Below are 18,089 nucleotides of genomic sequence, written 5' to 3' on the forward strand. Positions count from 1 at the left end.
CCATTAGAGACCTTAAAGGTCTCTAAATTTTTCAACATGTGTTATTAATTACAAGTGTAACAAGACAGTAATAAATGTAACACATCAAGTACTAGATTTCACAAAACAATCTTTCCTTTATTATATTTATACCTGAAACTACAGTTCTAGAGCAAGGTCCAACACATTATTTAAAAATGTTAGGGAAACCAAAGGATAACTTCCTTCATCATACCTATGAAGAAATCAATCATTAATTCCAGGTTTTGACACCATTACAGTAAAATAGTTTATATTTCCAAACGTAGATCACATGATTGATAACATTCTTCAACATCTTACTCATTACTAAGCCATCCAATTAGGGTTACATTATTTTTAATTTCCTAATCATTTTTCCAAAGCCCCTCACATTTTTTCAACATTATTGGAAGGGGTATCTTGCAGTTAAGATATACCTCCCAGTCTCTTATACACTTATGCTTCTGAATCTGCATTTAATGTGGGGGAAAGAAATCTACAATTTTACTTCTTTAAAATTTAACCATTAAATTCTTAAGCTAAACGAAACATAAAGTTTCCATGTTGACATCTAATTCTCTTAAAGCAAAACAAAACAACAGGTTCTCTTAAGGTTAACCTTATAATTAAGTAACTTTACACACAAATCTCTACCTCTTATTCCAAATACACTTCTATTTTCAAAAAAGAAAATAAGATTCTTTTTGAATTTAATCTTATCCATATGATAATTTCAAAAACCCAATGTACACTTTTTACCCATGCCAGTGTTACAAGATACATATATAATTTCTTCTTCTTAAATAACATATGTTAAATAAGCCACATTTATCTTATGAATATTCCCTTTCATAAATGTGAGGTTAAAAGAAAAGCCTTTTACAAACTTTCTGGGCCAAAAAGACCTAGAGAGATATAACCTATTGGCAAGGTATTCTCTAGTTTTCTCATAACAAATCTTTACAAATGTGATAGATTCAACCTCAATTCATTAATTTTGTTATTGTAACACAATTTTAAATCCTCAAAAAAAAGTTGTTTGAATCTGTTCTTATATCAAGTTTACTAATTATTCATTACATATTTCAATTTCATGTATATTCCCTTTACTCCTAGAATTTTGCAACACAGAAAAATTCTCAAGACCAGATTTTGCTAAAAATTCCTTTTTATAATTACAAGATTTTCTTTATACTTCTCCAAAATTCTAAAAGTCATATTCAAAATAACCTTATATTATTTTCTTTTTAAAACCTAAAAAAAGTTTGCATATTCTTATCTTTATCAGTGCAATTCTAACTTCTCAATGCTCTAATTAGTAAGAGCTTTCTATCCTCACTGACCAACATCTCTTAATATTAGAACATTTTATATTCTGGGAATTGTCCCCAAAATTTGAGATAACAAGAGAATATGTACTAATTCTTTACCTTTACTGTTTATCATTCCTCGTTCACCCTAGATTTTCCAAATATATGAACTACACCCCAAACATATCTGTTTAAATATTACCTTCCCCCCCATTTAGTAATTCTAAAGCTTGATTAAGAGCATATAACTCACAAGTCTGTCCTAACAGTAGTTTTGTCAGACTCCCAGCCTCCACCAAGGCCATTCTGTCCCTATCTATTTTTAGCATTTCCATTAATTCTTTTTTTCTCTTATGGTCTTCTTATGATTTTCTTTTATGAAATTTACAAGCCCCTTAAATCAGTTTACATGTACCTTCAGATTACTTTGTATAAAAGATTAGCACATTATAGAATCAATAATGCTTTCATATCAAACTTTTCATATTATAGGGTTTAATACTTTCCAATCAATTCACTGCTAAATAATGCAAAAGTGGCAGTTTAATGCAATTTTCACATTACCCCAACCTCATTTAAACACATATCTCCATTTGAACTTTTAGTTTTCTATACTTTTTTGTTTTTTCCTACATTGTTTTTAAAATCACCTCCCAGAGCTCCACAAAATTCCAGAATCAATCATTTCACTTATACAACATTGCTCAAATCTTCTGTCTACATGCTTTAACCAACTTCCATACTTAATGATTCAAAAAAACCCCAGCTGTCTCTATACCTTGAGTCTCTTCCCAGTTCTTTCAGAACCTCTTACTCAGACTATACAACTTACATTTTCCCTTAATATTCTGTTCCACTCTTCTTTTTCATTAACTCTTTTTGACTTTAGTTAATACTCTTCTGAATTAAATCCCCATTGTTTATTTAAAACTTTATTTTACAAGTATAAAAATCACATACATGATTCCACTTTTCACAATACATTTTCCATTCAAAGGTTTTAATATTTGACACTTCTTGATTTTAACTGGTAAAACTTTTGAGAAGGCAAACAGCTACTTAAAAAAAATCTCACAGCCTAATTGGAATATTCCCTGCTCCATTCTTCAGACAGAATAAACCACATAACTTCTCTCGTAAGGAGGCAGGTCCAAAAATCTTTCCTGAGGGCTCTTCTGTTCTTAGGTCCCCGTTTGTTCTGATTATCTCTGTAATAACTAACATTACCAGATTCTATACTAATAAACTCCTGAAGCTATAATATTACCATATAATTCTGGTAAAAGATTAACTATTTGTTTCCCTTTTTTTCCAGCATTTCTGTGTTACCAAATTTAATCTGATTCTTGTCTTTCTGGAATTTACTTCCCCAAAACTTTCTCAATTCTCAATAAATTCTTTCTATTTTTTTAACATATTAGATCATATTCACTGTCTTCTGTTTCTTTTAGCTTCAAATAAAGTCCCTTTTAACACATTTTACTAAATCATCATAAAAAATTCTCTATTATTAATTAGTCCTTTTTCTTAATAAATTCCCTTTTTGCTTCCATTTCCCTCCCAAGGTTGAGAGATAAAAAACAAAAAAAACCCAACAAAAAGCCCAGCCAAGTACCTCTGAGAAAAGAAGCAGGGAGAAGGAGGAGGAAGAGGAGGAGAAAGCATTCTGGCAACATAGAATCACAGCAAAGAAGCAAGGAAGAAAAAAATTCAAGAGCATTTTATCATTTTTCTGCACTTTTTACTTTGGATTTCTTCCCCATTCTTAAATCTAGACCCTAGAGTTCTCAGTCAGCACTTCAAGATCCTTCTTTCTGTCTTGTCCCTATAGCCTCTAAGCACTTGGGACTTCTTTGGAATCTCTCCCTGCAAATTGCATTAATTGCTTGGGAGTGTTTCCACCCATGCCCTTTTTTCTGAACCAGTCAGACCCAATCTGAGCTGTGTGGGTGCATCAAGGGTTGAGTCACCTAGGGCTATACCTAGGCTTGTGCACACAAACTTACAGACTGTGGTGCCCTCTCTGGGTCTTCTCCTATGGCAGGGCTGTCTCCCATGTAGTGCTTCCTCCAGAGGTCTTCTGGCTTTCAATTTTGCTCAAACTAAGTCTCTCTTTGGGATTCTTCCCTCACTCCTCAAGGGATCTGCCTGGGCAATAAACCACAAGTTGCTGACAATATCCAGCATGGTTCCCGCTTGTGTCTGTGTCCAGGAGAACCTTAAGGGTGAGGAAGAAGAATTTCCACAATCCTAAAATTTCTCTATAATATAGATGCATGAATATTGAGTTAGAGAGACCATCTTCTGAAAGTCTTCACACTGATTTCCATGTAATGTAGCTTCTTTGATGTAGAGCAAAACAAGAATATGTCAAACTTTCTCCATATTGATGTTCACAAGATTTCTTTGCAGTGTGGGGTAGCTAGGTGATAGAACACTGGTCTTGGAATCAGGAGGATCAGAGCTCAAATCAGTCTAATTGTATGACTTTGTGCAACTCTGATTGCCCCACAGCCATCTCCCATCATCCTGATTCCTATTTAGCCACTGGGCCAGATATCGTTGGAGGAGAACATGAGGTTGGTGACAGCACAGCACCCCCTCACTCAAATCCAAATCATGTGCTTGTCATGGCATCACCTCCCTGTTGTCATGGTCTTCAAAAATGGACAAATATTATCATGGTATAGCATGAGATGTCAGTCTGTATCTAGTTTCTGCCAGTTTTTTTTCTGCCAATTTTTCTATTACCTTGTTGTGACTAGTAAATCCTTGCCCCATAGATGGGGTCCTTGAATTTAGTGAACCCATGGTTACTGTGCTCACTTTTAAAAAATATTATGCACCTGATCTATTCAATTTCTTAAGCTTCAAGGTGTTGTTCCTTTCCCTGAAATAGCTAGAGAACATTTAAGGCAATATTTGAATCAGTCAATGATGCCCAAAGGGCAATAAAACTGTGTATACCCTTTTCTCCAGTAATATTACTCCTAGCTCCATATCCCAGAAATCATAAAAAGGGGGGGGGATTCACTGTACAAAAAATGCAGCTCTTTTTGTAGTGGCAAAGAAATGGAAAATGAGGGGATCCCATCAATTGGGGAAAGACTGAACAAAGTGTGATATATGAATATGATAGGGTACTATTATGTAAGAAATCATAAGTGGACAGATTTCAGAAAAGCCTGAAACAACTTGCCATGAACTGATGCTGAGTGAAGTGAGCAGAACCAGGAGAACATTGTACATATTAACAGCAAGACTGTGTAATGATCAACTATGATGGACTTAACTTCTCTCAGCAGGCCAGTGATCCAAGGACAATTCTAAAAGACTTGTGATGGAAAAAAGCCAACTGCATCTAGAGAATAAACAATGGAGTCTGAATGTGGAACAAAGCATACTATTTTCACTTTTTAAAAATTTGTTTTAAGTTTTTTTCTTTTTTCTCATGCTTTTCCCCTTTAGTTCTGATTCTTCTTTCACAACTTGACTAATATTGTACATGTAAAACATAGATCAGATTACTTGCTGTCATGTGGAGAAGGAAGGGGTAGGGAGGGAAGTAGAAAAATGTGGAACTCAAAAGATTACAAAAAGATGAATGCTGAAAACCATCTTTATGTGTAATTGAAAATTTAAAATAATATTCAAAATAATTTGAACCCATCTTCCTGATTTGAGATTCAGTGCCCTGTCACTTTTATTGCCTTCCTCTAGCTTGTTCTGTATATAAATTTGAATGAAAAGAGACTAAATTGTCCATGTATTTTTAGAATGCAAATTCTACTATGAGACTTAGAGCCCATAAATATATAATAGCTAGCTTTTCCATTTTAATTTTGTTTAATGCTTGCAAAACTTTTTACAAATAATGTTTCATTTGTTCCTCATTTCAATCATTATTCCCATTCTAAGGATGTGGAAAATTAGACAGAAATAGCTTAAGGGACTTGCCTAGGATCACAGAACTAATAAATATTAGATACTGAATTTGAACTCTGATCTTGTGGTTCCAGAACAACAAATATAAATACAAATATATATATATATATATATACTATGGCATTTTGTGTCATCAAAAGAACAGGAAAAAAGTGAGTACCAATCAATTAGTCAATGACTAAGAAAATTATGGTATATAAATTATATGGATTATTATGAAAGAGTAATGACAAACAAGATTACATAGAAAAATTCATTATATTTATAGCAGATTTTAAAGTTATGAAATTTGGGGATATATACCAAAATCTATCCTGCAGCAAGAGGCCTTCCCTCTTTACTTAGATATCTAAGTTTTATCTCCAGCATGATTTCTTCAATGTATTATCAAGCATGACCTTTACATAAGATCTTGACATTTTGTCAGTCTTCTTTCCCACGTGAACATCCTGATGTCTAGTAATCTCTTTCTACCAAAGAAAATCATGTCCCCACTTAGTAAATTCATAAGACTTCTCCACAGAAGGAATCCTCTAAAGAGATGATCTCTGGTTTAAGGCCTTCCTCTATTGAGTCCATATAATGCATCTCCCCAGAATGAATTTTCTGCTGTTGAACAAGCTCTTTATTACATTTGAATGTCTTGCCTCAATCATCACAGTGATAAAAGTTCTAATAGGAATTCGCTGAGAAATAAGGAATGATTGCTCCTCAAAGCCTTTACTACACTGATTTACATTCCTAAGATTTCTCTCCAATGTGGCATCTCTGACATACAAAACTGGATTCTTTCTTGAAAATTTATTCATATTGATTACATTAAAGTTTTCTCTCTAGTTTGGATTCTCTGATGTATAGAAAGAGTGGGCTTTTTTTGTGAAAGTCTTTCCACATTGATCACAAGCATAAGGTTTTCCTCCAATGTGGATTCTCTAATGTAATGTCTAAAAACATTTCCACATTGAATGCATTCATAAAGTTTCTATCTATTGTGGATTCTCAAATGGCTAGCAAGAGTGGACCTTTTTGTGAAATTCTTTCCACACTTATTACATTCATAAGGTTTCTCGCCAGTATGAATTCTCAAATGTTCCTGAAGACTGTATTTCACACTGAAAGTCTTTCCACATTGATTACATTCATAAGGTTTCTCTCCATTGTGGATTCTCTGGTGTTTAAAAAGATTGGCATTCTGTCTGAAAACCTTACCACACAGATTACATTCATAAGGTTTCTCTCCAGTGTGGATTCTGTGATGTGTCAAAAGATTGGAATTCTGTGTGAAAGTCTTTCCACACTGATTACATTCATATGGTTTCTCTCCAGTGTGGACTCTCTGGTGTACAGCAAGACCAGATTTTTGTCTGAAAGCCTTTCCACATTGATTACATTTATAAGGTTTCTCTCTAGTGTGGATTCTCAAATGGTTAACAAGATGTGCTCTATATGCTAAAGTCTTTCCACATTGATTACATTCAAAAGTTTTCTCTCCAGTGTGGATTTTCTGATGTATAGCAAGAGTGGATTTTTTTGTGAAAGTTTTTGTACACTGATTACAAGCATAAGTTTTCTCTCCAGTGTGGATTCTCTGATGATAATAAAGAGTGGACCTTGAGGAGAAAGTCTTTCCACATTGGTTACAATCATAAGTTTTCTCTCCAATGTGGGTTCTCTGATGAAGGAAGAGAGTAGATTTCTGTCTGAAAGTCTTTCCACAATGAGTACATCTATAAGGTTTCTCTCCAGTGTGGATTCTTTGATGAATAGCAAGACTGAATTTTGTTGTGAAAGTCTTCCCACATTGATTACATTCATCAAGTTTCTCTCCAGTATGGATTTTCTGATGTGTCAGAAGATTGTTTTTCTGTGTGAAAGTTTTTCCACAGTGATTACACTCATAAGGTTTCTCTCCAGTGTGGATTTTCTGATGTGTCAAAAGATTGTTGTTCTGGGTGAAAGCCTTTCCACATTGATTACATTTATATGGTTTCTCTCCACTGTGGATTCTTTGATGTACACCAAGACCAGATCTATTTGTGAAAGCCTGTCTACAAAGATTACATTCATATGGTTTTCCTGCAGTGTGAATTTTATGCTGGTCAGTGAGCTTTGAGTTATGGCTGAAGGTCTTCATATTTTCATTTCCTACATAAAGAATTGCTCCAGTGTAACTTTTCTGATGGCTTAAGAGTCCTGAACTCAAGCTGAAGGCCATTTCCCATGGATTAGCTTGATACATTTGCATTTCAGTAGGCTTTTCAGACAACTGCATAAGACCATCCTTTTCAGTAGAGCATTCCCTATCTTCACTATACTGAAAACAGTCATTTTCTAAGGTCATTTTCTTACACTGAATTAGGACTGAATGCTGCCAGAAATCTTTTCTATCTTTCTCAAAATCACAGTCATTATTTAGACTTTTTTCTATCCTATTATCTGAGTCACAGATTTCTTTCAATTTGAAGTCATAGGGACCATCACTCATGACTCTTTGCTGGGGAAATTCTGTCACAAAAATGCTCAGCTGTAATGTAGTCTCATTCACTTCAAATCTGGTCTCTGCATCTAAAAGAAACAAAGAATCAATTATACAGACAATATGCAGATTTTTTTTAAATCTTCTTCTTTCCTTTGGAGGAAAGTAAGTTGTCTTATATTCTATCTCTCTAGTCAATGAAACTGAATACCCACAAGAAAACTGACTGAAGTAGGATTCTCATTGCCTGAAGCCTGAAGCTCAGAATAGTCAAGTGCCATGACCAATTCCCTGCAGAAGACACTAAAACTCAAATCCCTGTCTTGAACATGCTGTATCCTGGCACTGGATGGCCTGTCTCCATTTCACTTCCAATTCTTCATTCAAATAACTATTGTTGATTATTCTTTTTAATTTGTTGTACTCAGGAAAACCTTTTGCTTTTCTATATGGACCAGTTTTCTTGCACTATCACTTCATCACCTTTTGTAAATTTCATATACTAAGCAAAGAAATAGGTTTAGATTTTTCACCTGTAATGAATTAGTCTTTAGTATTATATTCAACTTTTCACATTCTATTTAGATCCATTAATATTATGCCATCTCTGAAAGTCTTTCCACACTGATTACATGCTAAAAACTGCTATTATTTCTTCATCTACCATCTACCATCTTCAACTAGGATGTAATTTTCATGTTGATCCTTTTTATTTTTTTTAATACAGATTCTTTTTTTTTTTAGGTTTTTTTTTTCCCAAGGCAAACGGGGTTAAGTGGCTTGCCCAAGGCCACACAGCTAGGTAATTATTAAGTGTCTGAGACCGGATTTGAACCCAGGTACTCCTGACTCCAGGGCCAGTGCTTTATCCACTGTACCACCTAGCTGCCCCCTGTTGATCCTTTTTAATCTCATTTTTTTTCAGTTTCCATGTCTAAGATCACATCATAACTGCCAACCCTATTTATTTAGTATTCATCAAAGGCATAAGATTCTCAATTTACCATAAGAAATTTATAAAGGATGAACCAGTCATACTGTAAAAATATATTATGAATTGTATGAGTAGCAGTTTAAATGACTGGGGAGTTTCACAACATATTGGTTATTGGTTGTTATTTACTAAGAATAAAAGATTTTGGGAACCACTGCTCAAGAGTCATGGTTGTTCACTGCATTGATCAGTGTTGCTCCAGTATAAACAGTGTTGCTACAGTGTAATTGTTATAGTATAAACTATTCAACCAGTTCTGTTCGCTTATCTGTTAAGACAAATATCCCCAGGTTTCTCTGAAATTGTGCATTTTATCATTTCCCAATGTTAATTTATCTTCTATTATTCTTAAATCATCATTTTATTGTCATTTCATATCTTTGCTTCCAATTTTTTGTAACTATAAGAAACACAAGTTGTAATTTTGTATTGTGTTTATGACTCTTTTCCCTCTTTCTTTAATCCCAATAGTTGATTGGTCTCCTAGTGGTTATCAGTGGATCAACAGATGTCCAGGTAAGTTGAGTCCAGGAGTAGAGCTCCAAATAAAATGAAATCTTTGCATTTTAATACAGTGTGAAACTTTGTTTCAAGGATGTTTCTTATACACAACATGTAGTAGGGTTCTATTTCCTAATGCATTCTGCATTATTATGGGTATATTTAGCCAAACACATTTAATAATAGCAATTAATTATGTTTTCTTTATTATATCCTCTTTGTCCCTCCCTCAGTTTTTAGAAACAAAAAATAGATGGGGAAAAGACATGGGATCAACAACGGATATTTAGAATAGAAATGGCAGGATCCTCACTCCTCAGTTCAACTTGTCATTCTTCCATTCAAATCCTAGATGATTGGTTGTAATGCTATTTTAAAAGTCTCCTATCTTTTTAATCTCCTCTATATCAAACAGACTACGGTAGAAACATTTTCCATCATGAGGCAGCTAGGTAGCACCATGGATAGAGCCCTGGGTTTGCAGTCAAAAAAGATGAGTTCAAATAAACAGATTAAGTGACTTTCCTAGGGAAACACAGCTGCTAAGTGTCTGATGCCATATTTGAATTCAGGTAGATGAATCTTCCTATCTCCAGGCCCAGGCCCAGAATTTGACCCGCTCTGCCATCATTAACAAGTACTTAATAAATGCTTATGACATGAGGAAGGTCAAGGAAAGAGCTCATATGGGTCAGTTTCAACCCTTTTCAGGTGTTTTCAAAAGGTTTCCATGCTCCAAAGTTCTGAAAAATAATTTCTTTTAAGATCATAGATTTACCATGAAAAGGGAAATGAAAAACTATGGAGTCCAACCTTCTAATTTCACAGATGGGAAAACAGTCCCAGAGTGGATCATATTAATAAAAAGCATTTTAAAAAGAATGCCAAGTCAGATCTTTCCAATCCACAAGCTTAGCATTCCCTTCTCCACAACAAAGATTTTTTTTTTCTTTTGGTGATAATGTACTTGTTTTCATCTCACTCACCTGGACAGTTCCTTAGGTCTTTTTGGTGTAAGATCCATGATGCTTCCCTGTCCTCAAAATGAGAGAGCACATCTTCTTTGAAAACTGGAATTCCTAGTCATGAAAAATAAGGAAGGAATGGGGATAGAGAGAAATTTAGAAATTATTCCTCTTTAGGAAAAGGGCACATGTAAGCAAGGTCAACAGGATGGTTCCCAGAACTCCCCAAGGATAGTCTTTATTGTTGGAAACTTGGAGGTAAAGAGGAAATGATGCAGTCAATGTTGAGTTAGAAAATTCTGTCTTTGTCTCTTTCATAAAAAGATGGTCACAGGGGTGGCTAGGTGGCACAGTGGATAAAGCACCAGCCCTTGAGTCAGGAGTACCTGGGTTCAAATCCGGTCTCAGACACCAAATAATGACCTAGCTGTGTGGCCTTGGGCAAGCTATTTAACTCCATTTGCCTTGGGAAAAAACCTATATATATATATATATATATATATACATACATATATATATATATGATGGTCACATTCTGTAGGTTCTATTATTTAGAAATCAGAGCCAAATGGAAGTTCATTGGTGAGAACCTAGGGCCTGGATTCAGTAAGACTTGGGTTCAAATCCAGGCTCAGACACTTAGTAGCTGTGCATACCTAGGTCAGTCCTGTTTGTCTTAAGTTTTCCCATTTGTAGGGTGGAAGTAATAATAACACCACACTCACAGGGTATTAAAGCACTTCATATAATATCTGGTACAAAGTAGGTCTGTGTAAATGCTTACTCCCTTCTCTTCCATTCCTACAACCTGTGCTAGGATTTGGGAGAAGAATTAAGAAGAAAGGTAAACTTGCTATACGAGGCAAGATTAGGATTCATGAGCTATAAATTTATGCTTGTTAAGGAAAAAAATTTTTTTTTTTAAAGATTTTGTTGTTCAGTTGTTTTTCAGTCACATTGGGCTCTTCATGGCCTCAATTGGGATTTCTTTGGCAAAGATACTGGAGTGGTATGCCATGTCCTATTCCAATCATTTTACAGATGAAGAAACTGAAGTAAATAGGATTATGTGCCTTGTCCAGGAGCCCACAGCTTATTTCTGAGGCCAGTAAGAGTCAACTTTCTGACTCCAGGGCCAATTCTCTAACCACTGTACAACCAAGCTGCCATTTTAAAAAGTAGACCCATCCCAAAGAGGAAAGGGTAACCTTGATGGGTAGGAGTTCATTATCATCTTCAAGGAAGAGTTGCATAAGTAATTTTCAGATATTTTGCAGACAAAATTATTGTCCAAGCACAGAATAGGCTAGATAATCTCCAAGATTAGTTCCAAGTCTGAGAATCTATAACCATTTTGGGTTTTGTAACATGTAGCTAACTAAGAGACAGCTTCAGGAGCAACAAAGGAAATTCCCAGTTTTCTATCACAGAATACAAAGGCCAAGCACCAGAATAAGCCTAGAAGGAGGCTTGCACTTTTGCTTTTTCTAATAACTGTTAAAAAAAAAAACAACAAAACTCTGCATACTAGGCAAGTGAGAAAGACATTCCTTTGATAGCAAATCCAGAATTTCTAGGGGGAATTATGCTTACCCAGGAAAAGCAGATTTTGGAAGTTTTCCAGCATCACTTCCTTATACAGTTTTTTCTGAGAATGGTCCAAGAGATGCCACTCCTCCTGGGTGAAGGCCATAGTCACATCCTTGAATGTCAGCGACTTCTAACCATCAAAATTCACAAAACTTAGAGCTGAAAGAGACTTCACAATTCATCTGGCCCAACCCTCATCAATGTACAAGGAGAAACTGAAGCACAGAGGATTTCCTAAAGGTCTTATGATTTATGAGTCATGACTCAACACTTAAACTATAGTCATTAAAACCCCAATGGGCTAATGAGAAAATCATTTATATTTGCAGTTGAAATAAAGTTGACAAATATCTTCCTATGAAATATTTCTCCTATTGGAATCAGGGAGAACAGATGTTTTCTCTCAGTGAGCTAAAAGAATTTGCAGAGGACAAAGAGAGAAGGTGATGGGATATCTTTTCCTCATCAGAACTCTCGTAGTGATATGTTGAGAAAATCCTAGGATGAATTTCTGAGAAGTTGGCAAATATTGCACCTTCTGAGGAATAAGACATTACATGCAATCACTGAAGAGAAAGCAAAGAAAAAGGAATGATCTAGTTAATTTCCTTAAAGTCTGAAATAAAGCTTTATCTACATGGAAACTTGAAAGGGATTCTTGAGAGAAATAAAGTAATTAAAAAGTTGGGTTGTGATGAGTAGCATAAACAAGTTAGCAATGAAGTGAAGAAGAATAATTTGAGGCCTTGGGATGACAATAGTTTAGATCCACGACAGCCAAAACATCTAATGTCTTTGCTTAATGAGCATTTTACCTTGTCTATGACAAATATTTTTAAGTTTTCATTTTCTGTTATGTAGAAATAAAAAAGGTAAAGAAAGGTTCCATCATTTATTAAAGATGAAATATTTTATCACCTAACGTTGGAGATTGAGCTTTTATGAGAAAGACATTGCCAGTTTATGAGAAATAAATTAACTAAACCCCTAAAACTCTGAGACACCAGAGAGTAAGGGATAGGATACTAAATTACTGTAGTATGTCCTTCAATTTTGACGAGGACCTTGACATCAGGGATAAGATAGCATGACATGTGGGTGAATTGGATTTGAGTGCTAAGTCCCCAACCTCACTTTCTTCTCTAGAGTCATCTGGTTCCAGTGACCAGATATGGATCAGGACAACTAGAGATGGCCCTGGATGAAAGATCTCCCTTCCCTCTATAATTAAAGAACTCTAAAGAGTAGGAAGAATTCCAGTAACTCATCCTCTTTTCATAATCAGGGCAAAGAAGGCAAGTGGTAATTTAACAAATGCTAACTAAATGACAAAAAAATAGGGGTGTGTGTGCTTTTTTTGATAAAGAAATAGGTGTGTGTGTGTTTTATTGGGGGGGGGAGAAGGGAGGATAGTAGAAAAAGAGATATGCTGCTTGGGAAGTTGTTTTCTTTCTTTCTCAAGGAGGACCAAAAGGACATCCTACAGAGTGTCCCACTGTGGCTGATCAGAGCAATATGAACTCAGAATGTTCTCTCACAGGTCAGGCACAAATAGTCCACTGAAAAACTAGGTGGATTCTCTAAACTTGCCCATCTTCCCATTCCTTTGAGCTACCTCCATTCTGCCCAGCTGAAGGCCTTTGAGCAGCTTAAGAATCCTCTTTTCTTTTTTAAATAGGGTCCCTTTTTCTACCTTTCCCACCCTCAGAGATCTACTAAATCATCCCCAAAACTACTTTGTAAGATCTCTGAGTCAAATAGTCCCAGGAAATTCTGTGTGTGTGGGGGGGGAGGGGAGGAGAACAGGAAAAGAAAGGAAAGAAAAGATTTCAATTATAGAGATTAATGAATGAAATAGTTTTCTTGGACAATCAGGTATAATGAGGGAGAGCTTAAAAATCAAAACTAAGCAAGTTGTTGGGGGGGGATGTCTGGATATGAAAAAGCTAATGAAATGGTGCAAAACAGAGAAAGCAGGGCAATATTGTTACTACTGTATTCTATTTCATAAATATATATATTTTTTCAAAGAAGATGTGGGAACACAGGCTATTCTAATGGCCATGACACAAATCATTTCCAAGTAAACCGCCACCTAGACAGTCTCAGGAGCTGGCATGCTGCCCTGAGAGATAAGGTGTGCCAGAGTCCTTGGGAGCTGGTCATTCCGCCCCGCAGCCCAAGGGCACAGGACACAGTTGTGTTTTACCACCTCTCCCCAATGTACCCCTTTATCCTGTAACGCAAGACGATGCATGTACACCCTGCTTGTGCACCCCCCCATTACCTCATTTTCCTTGTTCTATCCCAGAAGACCTAACAGTATGCATGTAGAAGCTAAGCAGTAATGAATTTGAGCTGGAGGCATAAGGCAATGGTGGCTTGATTCATTCTCAGCTCCCCTCCAGGAGGGAGGTCATCACTGTGGGCCCCAAGTTGAAGCAAGCCACAAGAAACAATAATGAGGTAAGAGAGGCAGCTTCATTGACAATGTTCTCTATCTACAGAAGCAACCACATTTACTGATATTGTCAAGTCTGAGTTTGCACTGCACTCACCTGCCATGGGAGTTGTGAGGGTCCAGGGGCCATTCCCTCAGGCTACTTGCTGGGGCCAGGACTTGAGCCTCTTCAGGATGAGAAGGAAAGAATCCCCAAGTTGGGAGACTATCTGGCAGAGAGCTGACCTACAAGGATTAACAGAGTGAGGATCCAAAGGAGTTCAAAGACCCTGGCCTTTTCTTCAGGGAAAAAAGATCCCTCTGTTCAATCCCACTCCCCTCATCCATTATGCCATAGAGGCAGGAAGGGGCTTCAAGTTCAAATTGGAAAAAACCAAACAGTTGCAATGAAGTCTTCTTCAGGGCTCTCCCTCCCTTTGAGGCTAGGTCTGTATGTGATCCATTGGTAAAGTAGGGGATGGCACCCTGGACCTAGGGGAGGTGATAGAAAACCTGGACAAGACAAGGGCCAGGCCTGAGAAGGAAGTGTTCCTGGTATTCTTGGAGAATACTGACCAAGAGCTCAGACAGGAAGGGTGAGGCCCCCAAACAGGGCATCCAGAAGAACCTGGCTCTGGACAGGGTCCTGGTTCAGACCCACTTGGCTTGTTCCAGGGAAGAAGAGGATGGCATGTCCAGGAGCTCAGGCTCAGAGCTACTCTGTTCGGGTCCAAGAGCCCAATCCTGTTCCTCCCCTGAGGTTCCGGAATCTTGCATTCCAAGATAGCGAGATCTGGACTCTGAGGGCAGCTCCGTTCCCAACCAGGAAGACTGCCTTGCAGAGTCCTCCCTGGCAGAGTATACCCAGAAAAGATGGGCCTGAGGAAGAAGAGGTAGCAGGGGCCTTAGTGGAGCCAGCCCTACCTGGACAAGAGGAGTTGATGGTCCTTGCCCAGCCTTGAAAGCCCCAGCATCTTTCTTTCAATCACACATAGGACCAGGAGCCCAACCCCTGCTTTCCTTTCTATCCCCAGCCTTAGCCTCCAGTCCTGTAATTCCAAGACCCTCCTTCTAATCTTGGCCTCCTAGACTTATAACCTCTCCCCAGGGTTCACCTGCCATCTGATCCACAGCCCACCAGCCTACTTACCCCTAACAGTGGCATCACCTCCTTCCCTCCCTGACCCTGCTGGGGATTCCTCATGGTCACTGAACTAGAATCAGTACTGTTATTTTGAGATGTTGGCAGGAAATGGTCATTGGAAAAACTGAGATTCTAAGATATGATCTGAAACTAATTCTTGATTGGATTGGTTTGACTTTGTCCTAAATAATTATATGGTTTTATTTCAATTGTGGTCCTTTATAAGAATAACTGTGATATTTATCTTCAGGTAGAAAAGGTATATAAGATCTTAATTCAAAATGCACTTAAATTTTTGCCGGATTTGAACTCAGGTACTGCTGACTCCAGGGCCGGTGCTCTATCCACTGCGCCACCTAGCCGCCCCTACACTTAAAATTTGCCACAAAGAAAATTTATTTCCAAGAATTGGAAGAACTAAGAATGTCATTGACTGGGGTGGCTAGGTGGCACAGTGGATAAAGAGTACCGGCCGTGGAATCAGGAGTACCTGAGTTCAAATCTGGATTCAGATAGTTAATAATGACCTAGCTGTGTGGCCTTGGGCAAACCACTTAACCCCATTGCCCTGCAAAAAATCCTAAAATAAAAAAAAAAATTTCTAAATGTCATTGACTTGGGGCAGTGGATAGAGAACCGGCCCTGGAGTCAGGAGTACCTGAGTTCAAATCTGGATTCAGATAGTTAATAATGACCTAGCTGTGTGGCCTTGGGCAAACCACTTAACCCCATTGCCCTGCAAAAAATCCTAAAATTAAAAAAAAATTTCTAAATGTCATTGACTTGGGGCAGTGGATAGAGAACTGGCCCTGGAGTCAGGAGTTCAAATCTGGATTCAGATAGTTAATAATGACCTAGCTGTGTGGCCTTGGGCAAGCCACTTAACCACACTGCCTTGCAAAAATAACCTAAAATAAAAAAAAAATTTTTGTAAATGTCACTGGCTAAAAGTCTCTGAATGCAATCAGTTTAGAATGTCCGATTAAGAGAAGGATGAAGTGATTTTCTATGCAAAAAAATTCAGAAATGCTTTCAACAAAATTGGTATCATTTGACTGGTAGTAAATGTTCTTTCGTGTATTAAAGGTGTGACGTTGTTCATCCCATTATTACCCTTGGGATTTTGCCTTTCTTGGGATTCTGGAGAAATTATTCTATGAGAATGTTCTAACTTGGAGCACGCACGCTTCCAAGATGCCCTCTTCCTTAGATCTGAAAGCTGCGAAATTAAAGAAGGCGGGCGGCTGCGGGGAAACGCTGCGAAGCATTCACCCGAAAGCACTGGGGCTCCCTTAGGCCACGGCCCGGGCCTGCCCGCCTCCCCTGCTCTGTCCAGTCCAAGGCAGCTTCGGGGACACAGCTGGCTCCCGTGGGCGCCGGCCCGGGGACCGTCCCGGCTTCTGAGGCCGAAGCTCCAGCCGCCTGGGGGCCTCTGCCCGGGGCTCGGGGCGCCCCAGCCGCCAGACAGGCCCGGAGCAGCCGAGGCTGATGGCGCTGAAGAAGCGGCTCCGGGGAGCCCCCCCCCGGCCCCAAAGCGCTTCCTCTCCCCGGGCCCCTCCCCCAGGGGCTCCGCCGAGGCCTCCGCGGCCTCCCGGGCCACGGGCTCCCGGAGCCAGAGGCCGCCGAGGGAGGGGGGAGACCCGGCCCGGACCCGCCCCCCCCCCCCCGCGGCCCGAGCGGCGGGAAGCGCTTACCGGTGGCCGGAGAGGCCCGCGTGACCCGGCGGGGGGAGGGGAGGAGCAGCCGCGCAGCCGCGGGGGCCCCGCCCGGCGCCGCCGACCCTGCCGCGAGCGGCCCCGCCCCAGGCCTGAGCGCGAGCCGCGAGGCCCCGCCCCCGGGAAGGAGGGGCAGCAGCGAGGCCCCGCCCCCGAGGGAAAGGAGCGGCAGCAGCGAGGCCCCGCCCCCGGGGAGGAGAGAGAGGCTGCAGCGAGGCCCCGCCCCCGGGGGAGGAGGGGAAGCAGCTAGGCCCCGCCCTGGGGGGGGGGGGAGCGGCAGCAGCGAGGCCCCGCCCCAGGCCTGAGCGTGAAAAGCGAGGCCCCGCCCCCGGGAGGAGGGGCAGCAGCGAGGCCCCGCCCCCGGGGAGGGAGGGAGGGAGGGAGAGAGAGAAGAGAGAGAGAGAGAGAGAGAGAGAGAGAGAGAGAGAGAGAGAGGCAGTGAGGCCCCGCCCCAGACCTGAGCGCGACAGCGAGGCCCCGCCCCCGGGGGAGCAGCAGCAGCGAAGCTCCACCCCCAGAGCTGACTGGTAGAAGTGGCAGTGAGACCCCGCCCCTAGGGTTCATCATCAGTGAGACCACGCCCCCAAGCCAGACAGCAGCAAGGCAGCAAAGATTTCAGAGAAATCTGACTGCTGTCAAGACAAAAATCCGATAGAAATGCAGCTGATTTGTGTTTTTTTTATAGTCTTCTGGAGTGGTTCATTATTTCAACTAGGAGTTGATTCTCTAGGATTCTCCATGTTTATTATCATCACTCTTTTCCAATTAACATTTTTCTTTGAGGCTTTGGATGGAGTCCTTTTAACTTTGTTTTCTGAGTTTGGGTTTTGATCTTCCCTGCCACTATAATCATGTTTTATGATGAAGTTCCTTTTTTTTTTTGTTTGAACATTTCCCCAAGTCCATATCTTTGTCCTTTCTCACTAAATATTTTATATTTTCCAATTACATGTAAAGATAGTTTTCAACATTCACTTTATAAGATTTTGAGTTTCAAATTTTTGTCTCC

At 39.3% G+C, this 18,089-nt stretch overlaps 1 protein-coding gene across 1 annotated transcript; it reads right to left on the reverse strand.

Annotated features, from left to right (window-relative positions):
- Positions 1 to 1,253: 1,253 nt before the first annotated feature.
- Positions 1,254 to 17,093, reverse strand: LOC141509779 (uncharacterized). The gene is made up of 6 exons (XM_074219568.1): positions 17,060 to 17,093; positions 14,798 to 15,100; positions 14,340 to 14,467; positions 11,785 to 11,911; positions 10,213 to 10,305; positions 1,254 to 7,820 (listed from the first exon to the last, which is right to left on the reverse strand). Exons 3-6 carry the CDS (start codon positions 14,370 to 14,372, stop codon positions 6,238 to 6,240), a joined length of 1,836 nt encoding a protein of 611 aa, XP_074075669.1. The 5' UTR covers positions 14,373 to 14,467; positions 14,798 to 15,100; positions 17,060 to 17,093; the 3' UTR covers positions 1,254 to 6,237.
- Between the last annotated feature and the right edge of the window lie 996 nt (positions 17,094 to 18,089).

Source organism: Macrotis lagotis, chromosome 1 (assembly GCF_037893015.1).
Source record: "Macrotis lagotis isolate mMagLag1 chromosome 1, bilby.v1.9.chrom.fasta, whole genome shotgun sequence".
Classification (NCBI taxonomy): domain Eukaryota; kingdom Metazoa; phylum Chordata; class Mammalia; order Peramelemorphia; family Peramelidae; genus Macrotis; species Macrotis lagotis.